The sequence below is a fragment of the Amphiura filiformis genome, chromosome 5, assembly GCF_039555335.1.
Source record: "Amphiura filiformis chromosome 5, Afil_fr2py, whole genome shotgun sequence".
Classification (NCBI taxonomy): Eukaryota; Metazoa; Echinodermata; class Ophiuroidea; order Amphilepidida; family Amphiuridae; genus Amphiura; species Amphiura filiformis.
Window position 1 is genome coordinate 8,207,740 of NC_092632.1, and position 14,280 is coordinate 8,222,019.

Below are 14,280 nucleotides of genomic sequence, written 5' to 3' on the forward strand. Positions count from 1 at the left end.
CTCCATTGTGTTTGTTCATTCGTGTATGGAGTGCCATTATACTAGAAATACCTTTTAAAAGCATTAAATTGGCGGCCACGCGGAAAACCAGAATTTGTTATTTAAAATGAAATGAAAATGCAAAAAAAAAAAAAAACCCAGATCCGCTTGTGTACATGGGTAACAATATTGGTCTAGAATATTAATGAATTAAAAGAAACATACGGGATATAAATTATAATGAACCATTGGCCTGAAGCCAGGACGGCAGAATAATTAGTCGTTTTATACCATGTTTTTACCATATGTCAAAATCCCACTTCTTGTTTAAATTATAATGACTTATATTTTGCAGTCCATATGCACAAACGAATACTTATCTTTTCGATATATTGAGCTTTTTGTACCACTCATATAACATGTCACTAAAGCAGGTCATATGTGTTGACCTTCTTCTATTGTATTTGTTCATCTGTGTATGGAGAGAAGAAACGCCATTGAAACTCCATCGGTATTAGGGCGTAGTTCATTTAACTCGCCGGATTGCTATTTCAAGTACTTTGATAATACAGATAATATGTACTAATGGGTCGAGGCGATTGCATTGAAAAACTAATAAATTATTCATAACAGTTACGTAAACAGTCGATATGAGGTCTGCAGTCGACTGATCTGATACTAGTGTGGACACTCTTCACTTGCAAATCATCAAAATTCGTAATCTTTTTGCGTTGGAAAAGAAACCACGTGAATAGTGTACTCTGTGGTTGGAACAAATATTTAAATGCATCAGATACCGAAAACAACTAAATGAAATCTTTGCGGAGCACATTGCGATCCGATGTTATGAATAAAAATGTTATTCTTAACATGTATTCCGCTGATATCTTGTGTGACAGCGAGTGTTTTTATACTCCTTATTGTTGTTGGACATCCGCTGGACAAAAATGATATCAACTGGGCTGAGACCGGGGCTGAGACCCATCCGCTTGTTGTGGATACAGTATACGGTCCCGTGCTAGGACTGCTTCTCTCAGAAGGAGTGCAGGCATATTTAGGCATACCATACGCTAAGCCACCAGTGGGGGAATTGCGATGGTACCCACCAGTTGAACCGACACCTTGGGCCCCTGACTTATTAGAGGCTTTACAAGTTTCTCCAGGGTGCCCTCAAAATTGTTTTGACGCGACTCCAGAGATGTTCTGTCCACGACAGGTAAGTCGGAATATTTCTTTTTGCGCGTAAATCATACAGTATTGAAACACTTCGTTTCCATGATGCCCATGCAGAGTAAGGTATACGACCAGCCAGGCGTTACCTACAATCTTGGAAAAAAAGTACTTGGAATGCTTGGCACACTCTACCGTAAATTCCGTGCAGAATTTCTTATGATCATGCAGGGGAACAAACAGACAGGACATCCACAACAAAGATTTACCCTTCCCCCCTCCCCATCAATCAATGTTGGACATATTGGGAAACCGCTGAAGACATTGGCATTTCTCAACATTGCATGGGGAAGGGGTGAAAGTTTTCTGTTATTTACACGCAAGCGTTCCAAAACTTATTTCCAAGATGGTAGACTGCGGGACTGATTATTCGAACTAGGCTATGAGGTCTTGGTCATTCACTGCATCTGCTCCAAATGCAAAAAATGGAGAGAGTCGATACTATTGATAGTCCGAATAATCAGTTCCATAACACAATGTTAATCTGAAACACAATATTAATTTACTGACATGATCGTGTTCCGGGTCTAATCTGTTTGCTTTCGAAATCTTGATGGCATTGGTCCCACTCCCCGGCTTTTAAGTCGTGTTCACACGGTCGGACATAAGTCACTTATGACCGGTAATAAGTCACTTATGACCGGTAATAAGCCACTTATCTCCGACCAGGTGAACACGACTTTAATCCCATATTCATGCTGTGTGAATCACTTTATTGTGGACCATCCTTCTGATACTTGAGTGTTTGGACAACCGGAATAGTTTTGAGTTTCGACAGGTCTTTTGTCTACCTGTTCGTAAACAGACAAGGATGTCAAAAATGTCATCCTCGCCGAATAGGAAAGTAACAGATAATATAGACCGAAAGTTAGCATTATACAAATTCACCAAACTTTGTAAGTTATTAATAGGTGCGTACAAATTACCTGATTAAAAAGAACAGTGTTTAAATGGTGACGTTGTTTGACATAAGACTTCCTGCTACAGATCCTCTGTCAATGCTTATATATCCGGTCATTTAGCATACATTATAGCAGGTTAGGCACTCCCTCATATATAAAAATGTATCTGCATGCATCTCATTAACCACTCAATGTGAAAGATTAAATCAATGTTTATCGTAAGCTACTGCTCAAGGTGAATATCCTCTTTGGGGATCCTAATTTAAAAGTAGTACTGGGAACTTTTACTATCTGTGAAGTCCATTGGTTTTTCTCTTTTACTGTGTAGTCTTACGAGGGTAAAAAGTAATTCTACAGGACGAATTTGTTTTAATATGTAGACCTACGGTGGGTGAGGGGTTGTTCGTCTTTTTTTTAACTGCCAATGTTGTCCTTCAGTGGAACTCTTTTACTGTTTTGTCCTCGCTTAGGTCGACTTGTCTACTCGGACTCCGCTGATGGCTCTCCAAACGACTCTGTTCTGAATGTAATTCCTAATGTCTTGTCTCTCTGTCCCAGTATCCTCGTTTAGTTGCTTAATGCAGTTCTCCCGTGGTTGTCCCCACATAACCATGTATAGGCTGCCACATCAAAACTCTGGAAGCTACCTCTTGAACAGTGTTTCAGTCTTTCGGAAATTAGGGATAGATTGCAGTAGAGCTCCTTATTGGTGGCGTGTGACTGCCAGGTAACATTGAGTGTTTTCTCAGTAGCCTTGTGTAGCAACCATCAAGCACATGAGTGAATGTTCTTAGTCATCCAGTAGTTTCAAACAGAGTTTTGGAATTAAATCTAATACTGGAACTTACTTTTTGCAACTATTGCGACGTTGCGTCTGGAACCACCAGACTTCATCAGGCAACTGACCCGTTGGACTGGTCACGTGGTAGACGGCTAGGTATCGACCCGATGGCCCGGTCCCATGCATGAGATAAGTTAAAGCGGAGTCCCCCTTTCTTGTTCAGTGATGGTTGCTCAATGCGTTCCCAAATAGCTTCTTTTATGCCTCTCCTATGCCATTGCTCCTCCTTATCAAGAATAACAACTTCCTCTGTTTATCTCCATTTAAAGGACACTGGAGACTCAATTAAGAACGAGGAAGTCGTTATTCTTGATAAGGAGGAACAATGGCATAGGAGAGGCATAAAAGAAGCCATTTGGGAACGCATTGAGCAACTATCACTGAACAAGAAAGGGGGACTACGCTTTAACTTATCTCATGCATGGGATCGGGTCGATACCTAGCCGTCTATCACGTGACCAGTCCAACGGGTCAGTTGCCTGATGAAGTCTGGTGGTTCCAGACGCAACGTCGCAATAGTTGCAAAAAGTAAGTTCCAGTATTAGATTTAATTCCAAAACTCTGTCAACCATCAAGCACCTTCCTAAACTTTGATGTAATTGTACAGGTTTCTGCACCATGCATCAGGACTGATTCAACAGTAGTAAAAAGATTTTTAGATATCTAGGCAGGCTATATTGTTCATGCTGTTGCAGACTTTCCATACTTGGGCTTTCCTGATATTAAAGTCCTTTTCCAATCCAAGCCCCAATGTATTTGAAGTCGTAAACTATTTCAAGGTCACTGTCATCAAGTGTTTGGATTGGGATGGAATGGGGCCATATTGCAAAATTAATCATTGCCTTGGTTTATGCTAAGATCGACTGTAAGTGCTTCAGTTTCAACAAGATGGAGTAGCTCTTCGGCATCTTTGAGACTGTCGGCCAATAGTGCTATGTCATCAGCAAAGTAGAGGTCTGTAATTGTTTGTGGGCCTGTCCTCCTACTTTTCAGGGTTTTTAGTGTGAGCCCTAGACGATCTTCATTCCCATCTAGCATGTCTAGTGTTTTCCTGATAGCATTGTCGAGAACTATTAAGAATAGAAATGGAGCAAGTGCGTCCCCCTGAATTACTCCGGCCTGAATTACTCCAGCCTGAATTATGAAGTCGTCAGTGATTCCATCTGGTGTAGTAACGTGGACAACAGTGTTCTCCGGTCATCTAGGTGTTTCCAATGGCCGCCACGAGTTTCTCTTGTACTAATTATGCTGTTAGAATGTCCAGCGTGTTCCCGCGGTGGATGGTGTCAAACGCCTTTTTAAAATCGATAAACACCAGCTTGCAGATTGTTGTTGTTTATTGCTTCAATAATCCTTCTCAACCCCAGTATTTGTGACACTGTTTACCTTCCAGGTTGGAATCCATTTAGATTCATTCTTAGTACATGATCCAGGAAACAACGAATTCTGTTGATGAGTAGTCTGTTGTATGTCTTTGCCACTATGGATGATAATGAGATGCCTCTGTAGTTCCTGCCCTCTCGGAGATAACCGTTTTTTGGAATTGGGATGAGATTGCAAATTGACCACTAGAGTTTCCTTTCTGCCGTGTAGCAATGCCTCTTTAGAGAAATGAAGTATGATATCATCCAGGTTGCATCTCGTTAGAACTTCAGATGGGATTTGATCGTCACATGCACTTTTTCCTTCATTGATGACTTTCTTTGCTGCCTCATACTCCTTCTGGTCAAAAGCATCTGTTCGTGTCAAATTCCCAGTCCTAGGGGAGTAACTTTGAGTATAATACTGGTGTTTTTTCTGATAGGATCTTCTTCTAATCTTTGAACAAGTTCATTAGGAATGATGGTTTTAACTGTAAATTTGGTCATTTTGAACAATTCCTACAAAAAACGAAGTTTTTTAACTCACGTTTTAGTGACGTTTCACCACTACACTAGTGACTCCATCAGACTGGCAACTCGTCACATCTGACTGTTTCCTTTTATGGGTACACTCTAAATTTCAAGGATTTAAAATAAATCCCAAGGGACTGTGATTAGGGACCAATCAAGTGCTAGATTTAAAATTAAATCTTTAAGATTTAAAATTAAATCTTTAAGATTTAAAATTCAAATCTATAAGATTAATTTTAAATCTAAAATTGATTGGTCCCTAACTACAGTCTTAAGGATTTATTTTTAAATCCTTGTAATTTAGAGTGTAACAGGCGGTCCTAGAGGGCGTGATACGAGCAAGAACAAGAAGGTTCGATTCCCTTCCTCGACACCCTAATTACCAGAAAACCGGATGGATCAGGGAAACTCTGCATCTACTGTAAGAAAACGCACACTGACCAATATCTTCACTTCTCCTCCCACCACCCCTTACATCAAAAGCTGCGAGTTGTTATAATGCTGTTAGACAGGAGTGACGCGTTGGTAACAGAGGAAGCGGACAAACAGAGGAAAACAAATTCGCGAAGTATTGACAACTTGCGGCTATCCAGAGTTTCATATTAAGAATGTCCAAAAAGACAGATCCACTCCTAAAACAAAATTTAGTGAAAAGATGACAGTGAGAAAACCAAAGGCATGGTCGTGGTCCCCTACATAGAGGGCGTTATTGAGCGAGTCTCCCGTGTGGTTAAAAACATGGGTTCTCTACTGCCATCTAGCCACGTCGTACCATTCGCAGTATGCTCGTCCACCCTAAGGACAAACTTCTCCCTCAACAAAAAACGGAGGCCATTTACGAGATCCCTGCGGTGACTGCTCCAGTTCCTATATTGGTGAAACTGCCCGTCCCTTCGGTACCCGACTTAAAGAGCACCAAAAAGAGGTTGAATTTTTTAATCCAAACCATTTACACGTACAAATCGCAAATCTTCTGCCACAGACATTCACAAATCCGCCATTACTGATCATGTGGCCTCTACAAATCACTCAATCAATTGGGAGGAATCCAAAGATATTAATCGTGAAGCTGATAAGACTACCAGGTGGCTCAAAGAAGCCATTTCGCAGAAAAGGACATGACACTCTAAACAAGGACGAGGGGGCCTACGCACTCAACAACATCTTTCAGGGTGACATCTTTGACCAACTCATCACGCCCTCTACGGTGCCTCCTGTTATCCATAAAAGGACACAGTCATATGTGGTGAGTTGCCAGTCTGATGAAGCCACTATTGTAGTGGTGAAATGTCAATAATTGTGTATAATTTTGGTTCATTTTGATGGACAGATTTTCAAGATATGACCATGTGAAAAAAGTTTCTTTTTGAACCCAGTTTATCATACTGTTTTATCATACTTTTTCAGGTCGATGAAGACTGCCTGTATCTTAACATATGGTCTCCACGTGATGCCAATCCATCTTCAAATCTCCCGGTTATTTTATTCATTCACGGTGGTTCATATAATACATGGAGTGCTTCTGCACCGCTATTTGACGGCAGATATGTCACAGAAATGAGTAACGTCATTTTTGTTAACTTTAATTACAGATTAGGTAAGTAATATCGAAGTAATAACAATAAACCCAGTTTATCACACAGTGCCTAATTTGCATAAATCCAAAATGGCCGCTTATGCAGCTGCAGCTGGTGAAATTTCAAAGTTGGTCAAATCTTAATAAACACCATATCCAATGTATTTCTCTTGTCATAAACATTATGAAAAAGTGTAGTTTGACATATCTCCGATGTAGAGTTCTTGAGTTTCAGGGGAAAAGGTCTCATGCAGATTACTCCACTTTCAAACAACATTTAAAAAACAATAGTTTGCCATATGTCAGATGGTTTGTTACCTTGGTAACACAGCAAAAAAGATCAAAATCCATTAAAACCTGTTGACCTTGACCTATATTTTTGACGTTATCTACTAGTATGTAACAAAGCATCCAAAACTATACAACTTATCTCAATTTGATTCATTTTTGCCAATGGATCAATTTGAGATAAGTTTGATATAATATTGGATTGATTGAGCCCATGAGTTTTAAAATATTGGACGAGGCGTAGTCGAGTCCAATATACAACTCATAGCGAGACCAATAAATACAAGGTGTCCCATAAAAAGGTTACATGTATTGGCTTTACGTGACAAGAAGTTACATCTCAATGAGGATACTTTCAACACAATCAAATCTCTTGGTATTAAAAAGGTTACATCTATTGGCTTTACGTGACAAGAAGTTACATCTCAATGAGGATACTTTCAACACAATCAAATCTCTTGGTATTGATCGTCGTCGTAGAGGCCGTAGAGCCGGATCTCACATGATTAAGAAAAATCACTCGTCTTCTAGTATCAATAATGAAAACTCGAGTAACCAGCAATTTCATTCTCACAATAACTCTGCCATATCCTCACCCCTATTAAAGGTAACAACTCCCTCACAGTTCACTGCTGGAATGCGAATTCCATTGGCAATAAAGACGTAATTCTGGTTGACCATATCATAGACTATGATGTTGACATCATGTTCCTTGTTGAGACTAAGCTTGCCCCTGATGAGACGGTGATTCTTGGACAATGTACCCTCCTGGCTATAAGTTCCTAAGCCTTCCTAGACCCAAAAGGGATGGTGGAGGAGGGATCGGTACTGTATATAAGGAGAACATTGAACTTAGTATTACACCTTCTAGTTTCACTACAGTTAACTTTGAGTATTGTATCGCTACTCTTAAAAACTATGTTCAGTTTGTTGTGGTCTATCACCCCCCACCATCAAAAGTAAACGGACTAAAGAGATCTGAATTCCTGGAAGATTTTGAAGTTTTCCTTGAGGAATTGTCTGTTATACCTACTGAAGTTGTCCTTGTGGGCGATTACAATATTCACGTTGATGAACCGCATAAACCAGAGACACGAAAATTCAATGATATTCTGTCCAGCAATGGTTTTCGTCAATTAATCACTGAAGTTACTCACAAAAGGGCACACCCTTGATTTGTTAATCACTAATGAAAATGATAATATCATCCAGAGACATGCTGTTCTTCCACCATTTTACTCAGATCATCGCATTATTACTTGTTCCATCAACCATGCAAAACCTCCACCTGTAAAATCGGTTATTCGCTCTCGCCAATTTGGTAAAATGAAACCTGAGCAGTTTACCGAACTTTTGCAAAAGCGCATGTCTGAGTTCCCTCTTGACTGTGAGGATCCAAATGTCCTTACTGATGCGTATGAGTCCTTAACAAAGTCTGTGCTTGATGAAGTCTGCCCTATTACCACCAGGGAGCGTATTATAAGACACAGACTACCGTGGTACAACGAAGACATCCATCTAGCTCGGCGCATCAGAAGACGACTGGAACGAAAGTGGCGAAAGAGTCAATCTGAGGAAGATAATGAAGAATTTGTCGCTCAAAAGAATCAAGTCATTAAACTTATCACTGACTCTAAAATTGAGTATTTCTCCAATAAGTTCGCTGAATCAAATGTTAAAGATATGTATGCTACAATTAATGGGTTGCTTAACAAATCTCAAAAAATACTACCTGTTTTTGATTGTCCTGATCAAGCTCTTGCCAACAAGTTTCTCTCCTTTTTTATCGAAAAAGTTGAGAAGATCAGGGCCAATGTTAATGATGATAGTATTGCGAATTCTGACTCTATAGAACCCTGTCATGCCTGTAATCTTGATGCTAACATTAACTGTTGCTTAAACACATTCACTCCGCTATCTGAGACAGATATTGAGAAGATCATAAAAGGTTTCCTAGTAAAACATGTAACTTAGATACTCTGCCGACGTGGCTTGTAAAGGATAATCTTCCGATCTCGTTGCAGATTTTCACTAAAATTGTCACCAGTTCGTTAATATCTGGTATTTTTCCAAATGCACTCAAAGAGTCTATTATCACTCCAGTGATCAAGAAATCAAATCTTGACAACAATATCCTAAAGAACTATAGGCCAGTGGCCAACATGAAATTCATGTGTAAGGTTATTGAAAAGGCTGCGTCATGTCAAGTAGTCACACATGTTGACAACTACAACCTGGGTGAAGTGAACCAATCCTCCTATAAGAGGTCTCACAGTACTGAAACCGCCCTGTTAAAGGTAAAAAACGACATCCTCCAGTACGTGGACCATGGTAAAGTTGTCTTCCTGGTGCTGCTTGACATGTCAGCAGCCTTTGACACGGTGGATCACCATATCCTGTTGAATAGACTCAAATCAGATTTCAATATCGATGGCACAGTCCATTCCTGGTATAGGTCATATTTTAATCAACGTAACGTCAGAGTGGTAATTAACAACGACATGTCTAGTGAGCATACGCTCACTTACTCATTACCCCAGGGTTCCATCATTGGCCCTCAGTGTTTCATCATGTATACCGTTCCCGTTGGTGAAATCATTCGTCGTTAAAACATATGCTTTCATTGTTATGCTGACGATATACAGCTTTATGCTGCCTTTGAACCCAAAGTCAGTGGTGACCGTGAGCGTGTGCTCAATAACATGTCTGCTTGTATTTCTGATATTAACTCTTGGATGGTTAATAACAAGCTGCAGCTCAATCAGGACAAAACCGAATTTTTCATCATTGCCACCAATAGAGCTCTCAATAAGCTTCCCGTCATTGAGCTGAGCTTGGGTAACCACTCAATCAAACCATCTGCCAATGTTAAGAACTTAGGTGTTGTTTTGATGGAGCTCTTAATATGTCTTCTCATATTAGCAATCTTTGTAAAACCCTCAACTTTCACATCCGTAACTTATGGCGGATACGACGGTTTCTCAGTCAGGACGCGTGTCATCATGCCGTCAGAGCACTTGTCTTGTCTCGCATAGACTATGCCAACTCCCTCATGTATGGTGCCCGTGAAATGGACCTAAAACGGCTGCAGCGTCTCCAAAATAAGGTAGCCAGGCTGATCTTCGCATGTGGACGAGACAGGTGCTCTGCCGATTTGTTGAATACCCTCCATTGGCTCCCGGTGAAAGAAAGAATTAATTTCAAAATCATGTTGCACATATACAACTGCATATCAGGTACTGCTCCGGCATATCTACAAGATCTTGTCACGTTTTATAATCATCCTGATTCATCTAGAAGCAGTCGCAGGCTTCGCTCATCATCTGACAAAACAAGGCTCTATACAGTTCGCTCCAGTAAAAGAGCCGGGGATTGCTGTTTCACCGTTTTCGGGCCCCAGCACTGGAACAAGCTCCCTGTTTATGTCAGAGAAGCGGAATCTGTGGCTGCTTTTAAACGTCTTCTGAAGACGTATCTTTTTCCAAATCAGTAATTTCTTCTTGTTGTTTTTATATTGTTTTTTTTCTTGTGTATTTTGTGTTGGAGCAAAAGCGCTGTGTTATCTGTAGAGCGCTATAGAAATGTCCTGTAATAATAATAATGTAGAAAATGAATCGCATTTTGTGATTGTACAACAAAACAATGTCATTTTTTCAGATATTATTTATTCATCCTTGTTGTAACTGTTTGCTGAGTTTCAATTCTGTATCTTAAAAGCAACTTAACTTATGAGCGCAAGATGACAGGGGTGTCGAGAGTGGCTAACAATCAAAATATCGCACACGAAAGTTGAACAAAAGCAACTTTGTTATCAGATTTTTTCTTCATTACTTTTTATGTTTCTCTTATTTTTCATTGTTGAACTTATTGCACAGAAGAAACATATTGATATATTAAATATTGTACACTGAAAATAAATCAATTTTAGAGCTTCTTGACTCTTGGTGGTAACAAAATAGATGGTCATTAGAGAAGAACATGTTTTTAGTGAAAGCAGTTCTGCACGCTGTATCTCCTGTCATCAACATAGTGAAATTAATAACAATCTTTTGCATTTAGGCCTTGTTTGGTTTTTGTTGACATGAAATCGCTGATGTTTGTTTTTACATTTCTGACAGAACTCTTGAAATAAAACTGAACAAGATTTATTCTTTGTTTATTAAAATAAAATACTGCATCTGCCATGCTATGGCTGGGCCTACTCAAGTACCCCGCCAAATGCACGGTGGTTGTGACGGTGATGTTAACTGAACCTCGTGTTGCATTATGTCACGTAAAGAGCTTGGTCAGGAATACCTGGAGTGCGGGCTAAGTACGTAGGTTGTGAACTTGACATTCACAGGGGTACTAGTAGAGGATACATGGATTATATCATGAAAAGGATATTTATATTTGTTAACATTAACTTAAATTCTTTTCAAAAATCTACATGTAACCTTTTTGGGGGACACCCGGTATTAGGCGTAAAGCATCCAATTTTATCATTATTATGTATTGGATCCAATATTTTCACAAGCACTTGGATTCATCAAAACATAATAATGATCAAAATTGGAGCATTTTTCAATTGCCTATCGAGAACTGTTGCAATGTTTTATTACGTAATTAGGTACTCTGGGATGGCTGAAAACGGAAGGCGAGGATGGTTCTACTGGAAATTACGGATTGATGGATCAACGTGCGGCTATGAAATTTGTTCAGGAAAATATTAGGAATTTTGGAGGCAACCCTGAAAGGGTAAGGTTCAGTCTTAAAATGTTAATCATAATGTTTCCTATAATGCTGTTCTTCAGGAGCCATAGACGTCAAGACGCACGTCATTATCAGGCAATTAAAAGTATAGCCTACATTGAGTTTTGAGCCATGGAGTGGGAGTAGGGCTACTTACAAATAATTTAGTAATTTTACAATGTAAAGCAAGCAAGAAATTTAGAGGAGTTACCTTTGCTGAATCTGTTTGTGATCATCCCTCTATTATTAGGTTGTTTTTTTTCTTTTTCTTTTTTTTTTTCGAATTTTGATACCCACTCCGAAGACACTCTCGTCATTCATTTAATCTGTAGATGTTATAGTAGACTGCTTTGTAGTCCCTTTTGATATGAAAACAAGCCCCCAGCTATGCCCTTCCATACAACCATAGGCCTATACCCTAATTATTTTAATTTGAGTCTACTAAATTCGACCTAGGCCTATATAATTATATTCGGCAAAACATGTTGCTCAAGATGTCGCGTTGCTTCCTAGTATGAAATACAGATGTATATGTATTATGTTATGTGTTATATGGTACGTGTTTTTAAATCTTGCTATTACTTTTTCAGGTAACACTCAATGGCCAAAGTGCGGGTGCCCAGGCAATCACTCTACATATGACCAATCCAGCCACTGATACATTTTTCCATCAAGTCATCATACAAAGTAACCCCATTACTATACCTCTTGCGAACATATCTGAAGCTATTCAATTGTCTACTAAGTTTTCGGCCTACCTTAACTGTACCATCAACGACATCGTATGTTTACGGAATCAAAGTGTTGATAATATCATTTGGGCTCAGGAAAAAAGTAGCTCAGCTCCCATCAACGATCGAAATCCTTTACTTTGGTTTGAGCAATGGGGACCAGTAATCGATGGCATAGAAATATTACAACACCCACTTGTTGAAATTGCCAAAGGAAATATCCAGCACAAACCGATAATTATTGGTGATGTAACCAATGAAATAGCGGGTTATATTCACTCTTTATTTCCCACTCCTCCGCCTCAGATTGCTGTATTGTCCATTTTGGCTGCTTATTTCGGACGCTTTACTTTACCAGTCTTACGGGAATACTGGACGTATTGGAATCCAGATATACGCCCTCTTCTGATCGAATTAGGTTCAGATTACATTTTTGTGTGTTCCTCAAGGAACATGACGCGGTCCATTGAATCATTTTCGAACTCACCTGTGTATCACTATGTGCTCAATCATACATTTAGCGACACAAGTGTTTGGACTACGTCCCCATATTGTGAAACCCCTGGCGTAACCTGCCACGATACAGACCTATTTTTTACACTGTATTCATTGACGTTGTCGGGTTATAATTACAGTCCATCAGAACGTCGATTAGCGCAAAGCATGATGTCTTATTGGGCTAATTTCGTCCATTCTGGGGATCCAAATAATTTTGAGTGGCAATCCAATGATGTAACACATCAATCAGGTAGTGATATTAACTATTCAAAAAATATCTTTTGGCATCGATACTTGAATGAAACTGGATGGTCAAGTTTATATTTCCAAACACCCTTGAATAAGGACATTAGTAATTTCAGACAGAATGAGTGCGACTTACTGGATTTGGTGGGTTATAACGGACCAGTTGGGCCCCTCAAACTTTATGAAAATGAATTGTGTGAAAAGTTGAGAACTAAATGAACAGAAAATGGGCGTAATATATAGCAATACCGTACTTTTTCTTCAAAGCAAGGCAATTGTCAACGTCGAGTCGTTTTACAGGGTACATGTATTCCAAAGTGTTTTTGTTCCGAATGATTATTCCGAACGGTCTTTGATCCAAACGGTCATTTCTCCGAAAGGTCTTTATTCCCCCACGTATCTTTACTCCAAAAGGTTATTATTCCGAAGGGTCATTCATTTGTTCCAAAAGGTTTTTGCTCCGAAGGATCATTTCTCCGTAAATACATGTCGACTGTTCGGTTCCAGAAATGGGTCAGTGCAATAGCTGCCCTGTGAACATTTGGCAATTTACACAGAGTATATTGTACTCAATATTGCACTTACCCATTTCTGGCACTAAGCAGTCGATGTACTGTTGTTCAGGGTAGGTTTGCTAGTTTAGAGTAACGACCCTTATACCACTTTCGGACCAACGCTCATTCTGAATTTTAAAAAAAAATCAGATTAACAAACTTTTGGAGAAATAATCTTTTGGAACAATCATCATTCGTTTATATGGCCGATTTTTGTGGACAAACGGCTCTTTGGCCTAAAAAACCTTTCGGAAAAATGACTTTCGGGGCAGTAAATAACCTTTCAGATGACCTTAAAAGTAAAGCGTGTTCGGACAAAATGATCCTTCGGAATAAAAACCGTTTGGAACCAAATATCGCCTTGTTCCCTTTGGCATTATGAATGCAAGAAATGTCAGGTTTTTAAAGGCTGGTCATTCTGTTCTTACGTTTATAGAAATAGAAAAGGTTCTGACAACATTGGGGTATTTTTAAACATTGTGCCTGAACCGTATGAGAAAAATATGAGGTTTTTTTAAGAAGCAGTGGTGACAGATTTGTTGAAGATGACTTCGGCGCATCAGCGCCGCACATGACCCGTGCACGAGGGGTGGGGTCTGGGAGAGGGTCTGCCCTCTTAGAAGTGGTGGAAGAATGTTTGAGAATGAATCCCTAAATGAAGCCATTTGGTGCACCATTTCTACGCTTTTATTTTACACTTTACAGACATTTTACATGAATCTGTAATTTTCTTGAGTAGAGCAATTAGATTCATGTATTTGAATGGGGCTGAACTTGGTTAATACTGCTGTTTTCCTTGTTTTTGGCCAATT

General features: G+C 39.4%; 1 protein-coding gene across 1 annotated transcript; it reads left to right on the forward strand.

Annotated features, from left to right (window-relative positions):
- Positions 1-726: 726 nt before the first annotated feature.
- Positions 727-13,139, forward strand: LOC140151797 (cAMP-regulated D2 protein-like). The gene is made up of 4 exons (XM_072174134.1): positions 727-1,195; positions 6,252-6,441; positions 11,318-11,445; positions 12,030-13,139. Exons 1-4 carry the CDS (start codon positions 836-838, stop codon positions 13,131-13,133), a joined length of 1,782 nt encoding a protein of 593 aa, XP_072030235.1. The 5' UTR covers positions 727-835; the 3' UTR covers positions 13,134-13,139.
- The last annotated feature ends 1,141 nt before the right edge of the window (positions 13,140-14,280 follow it).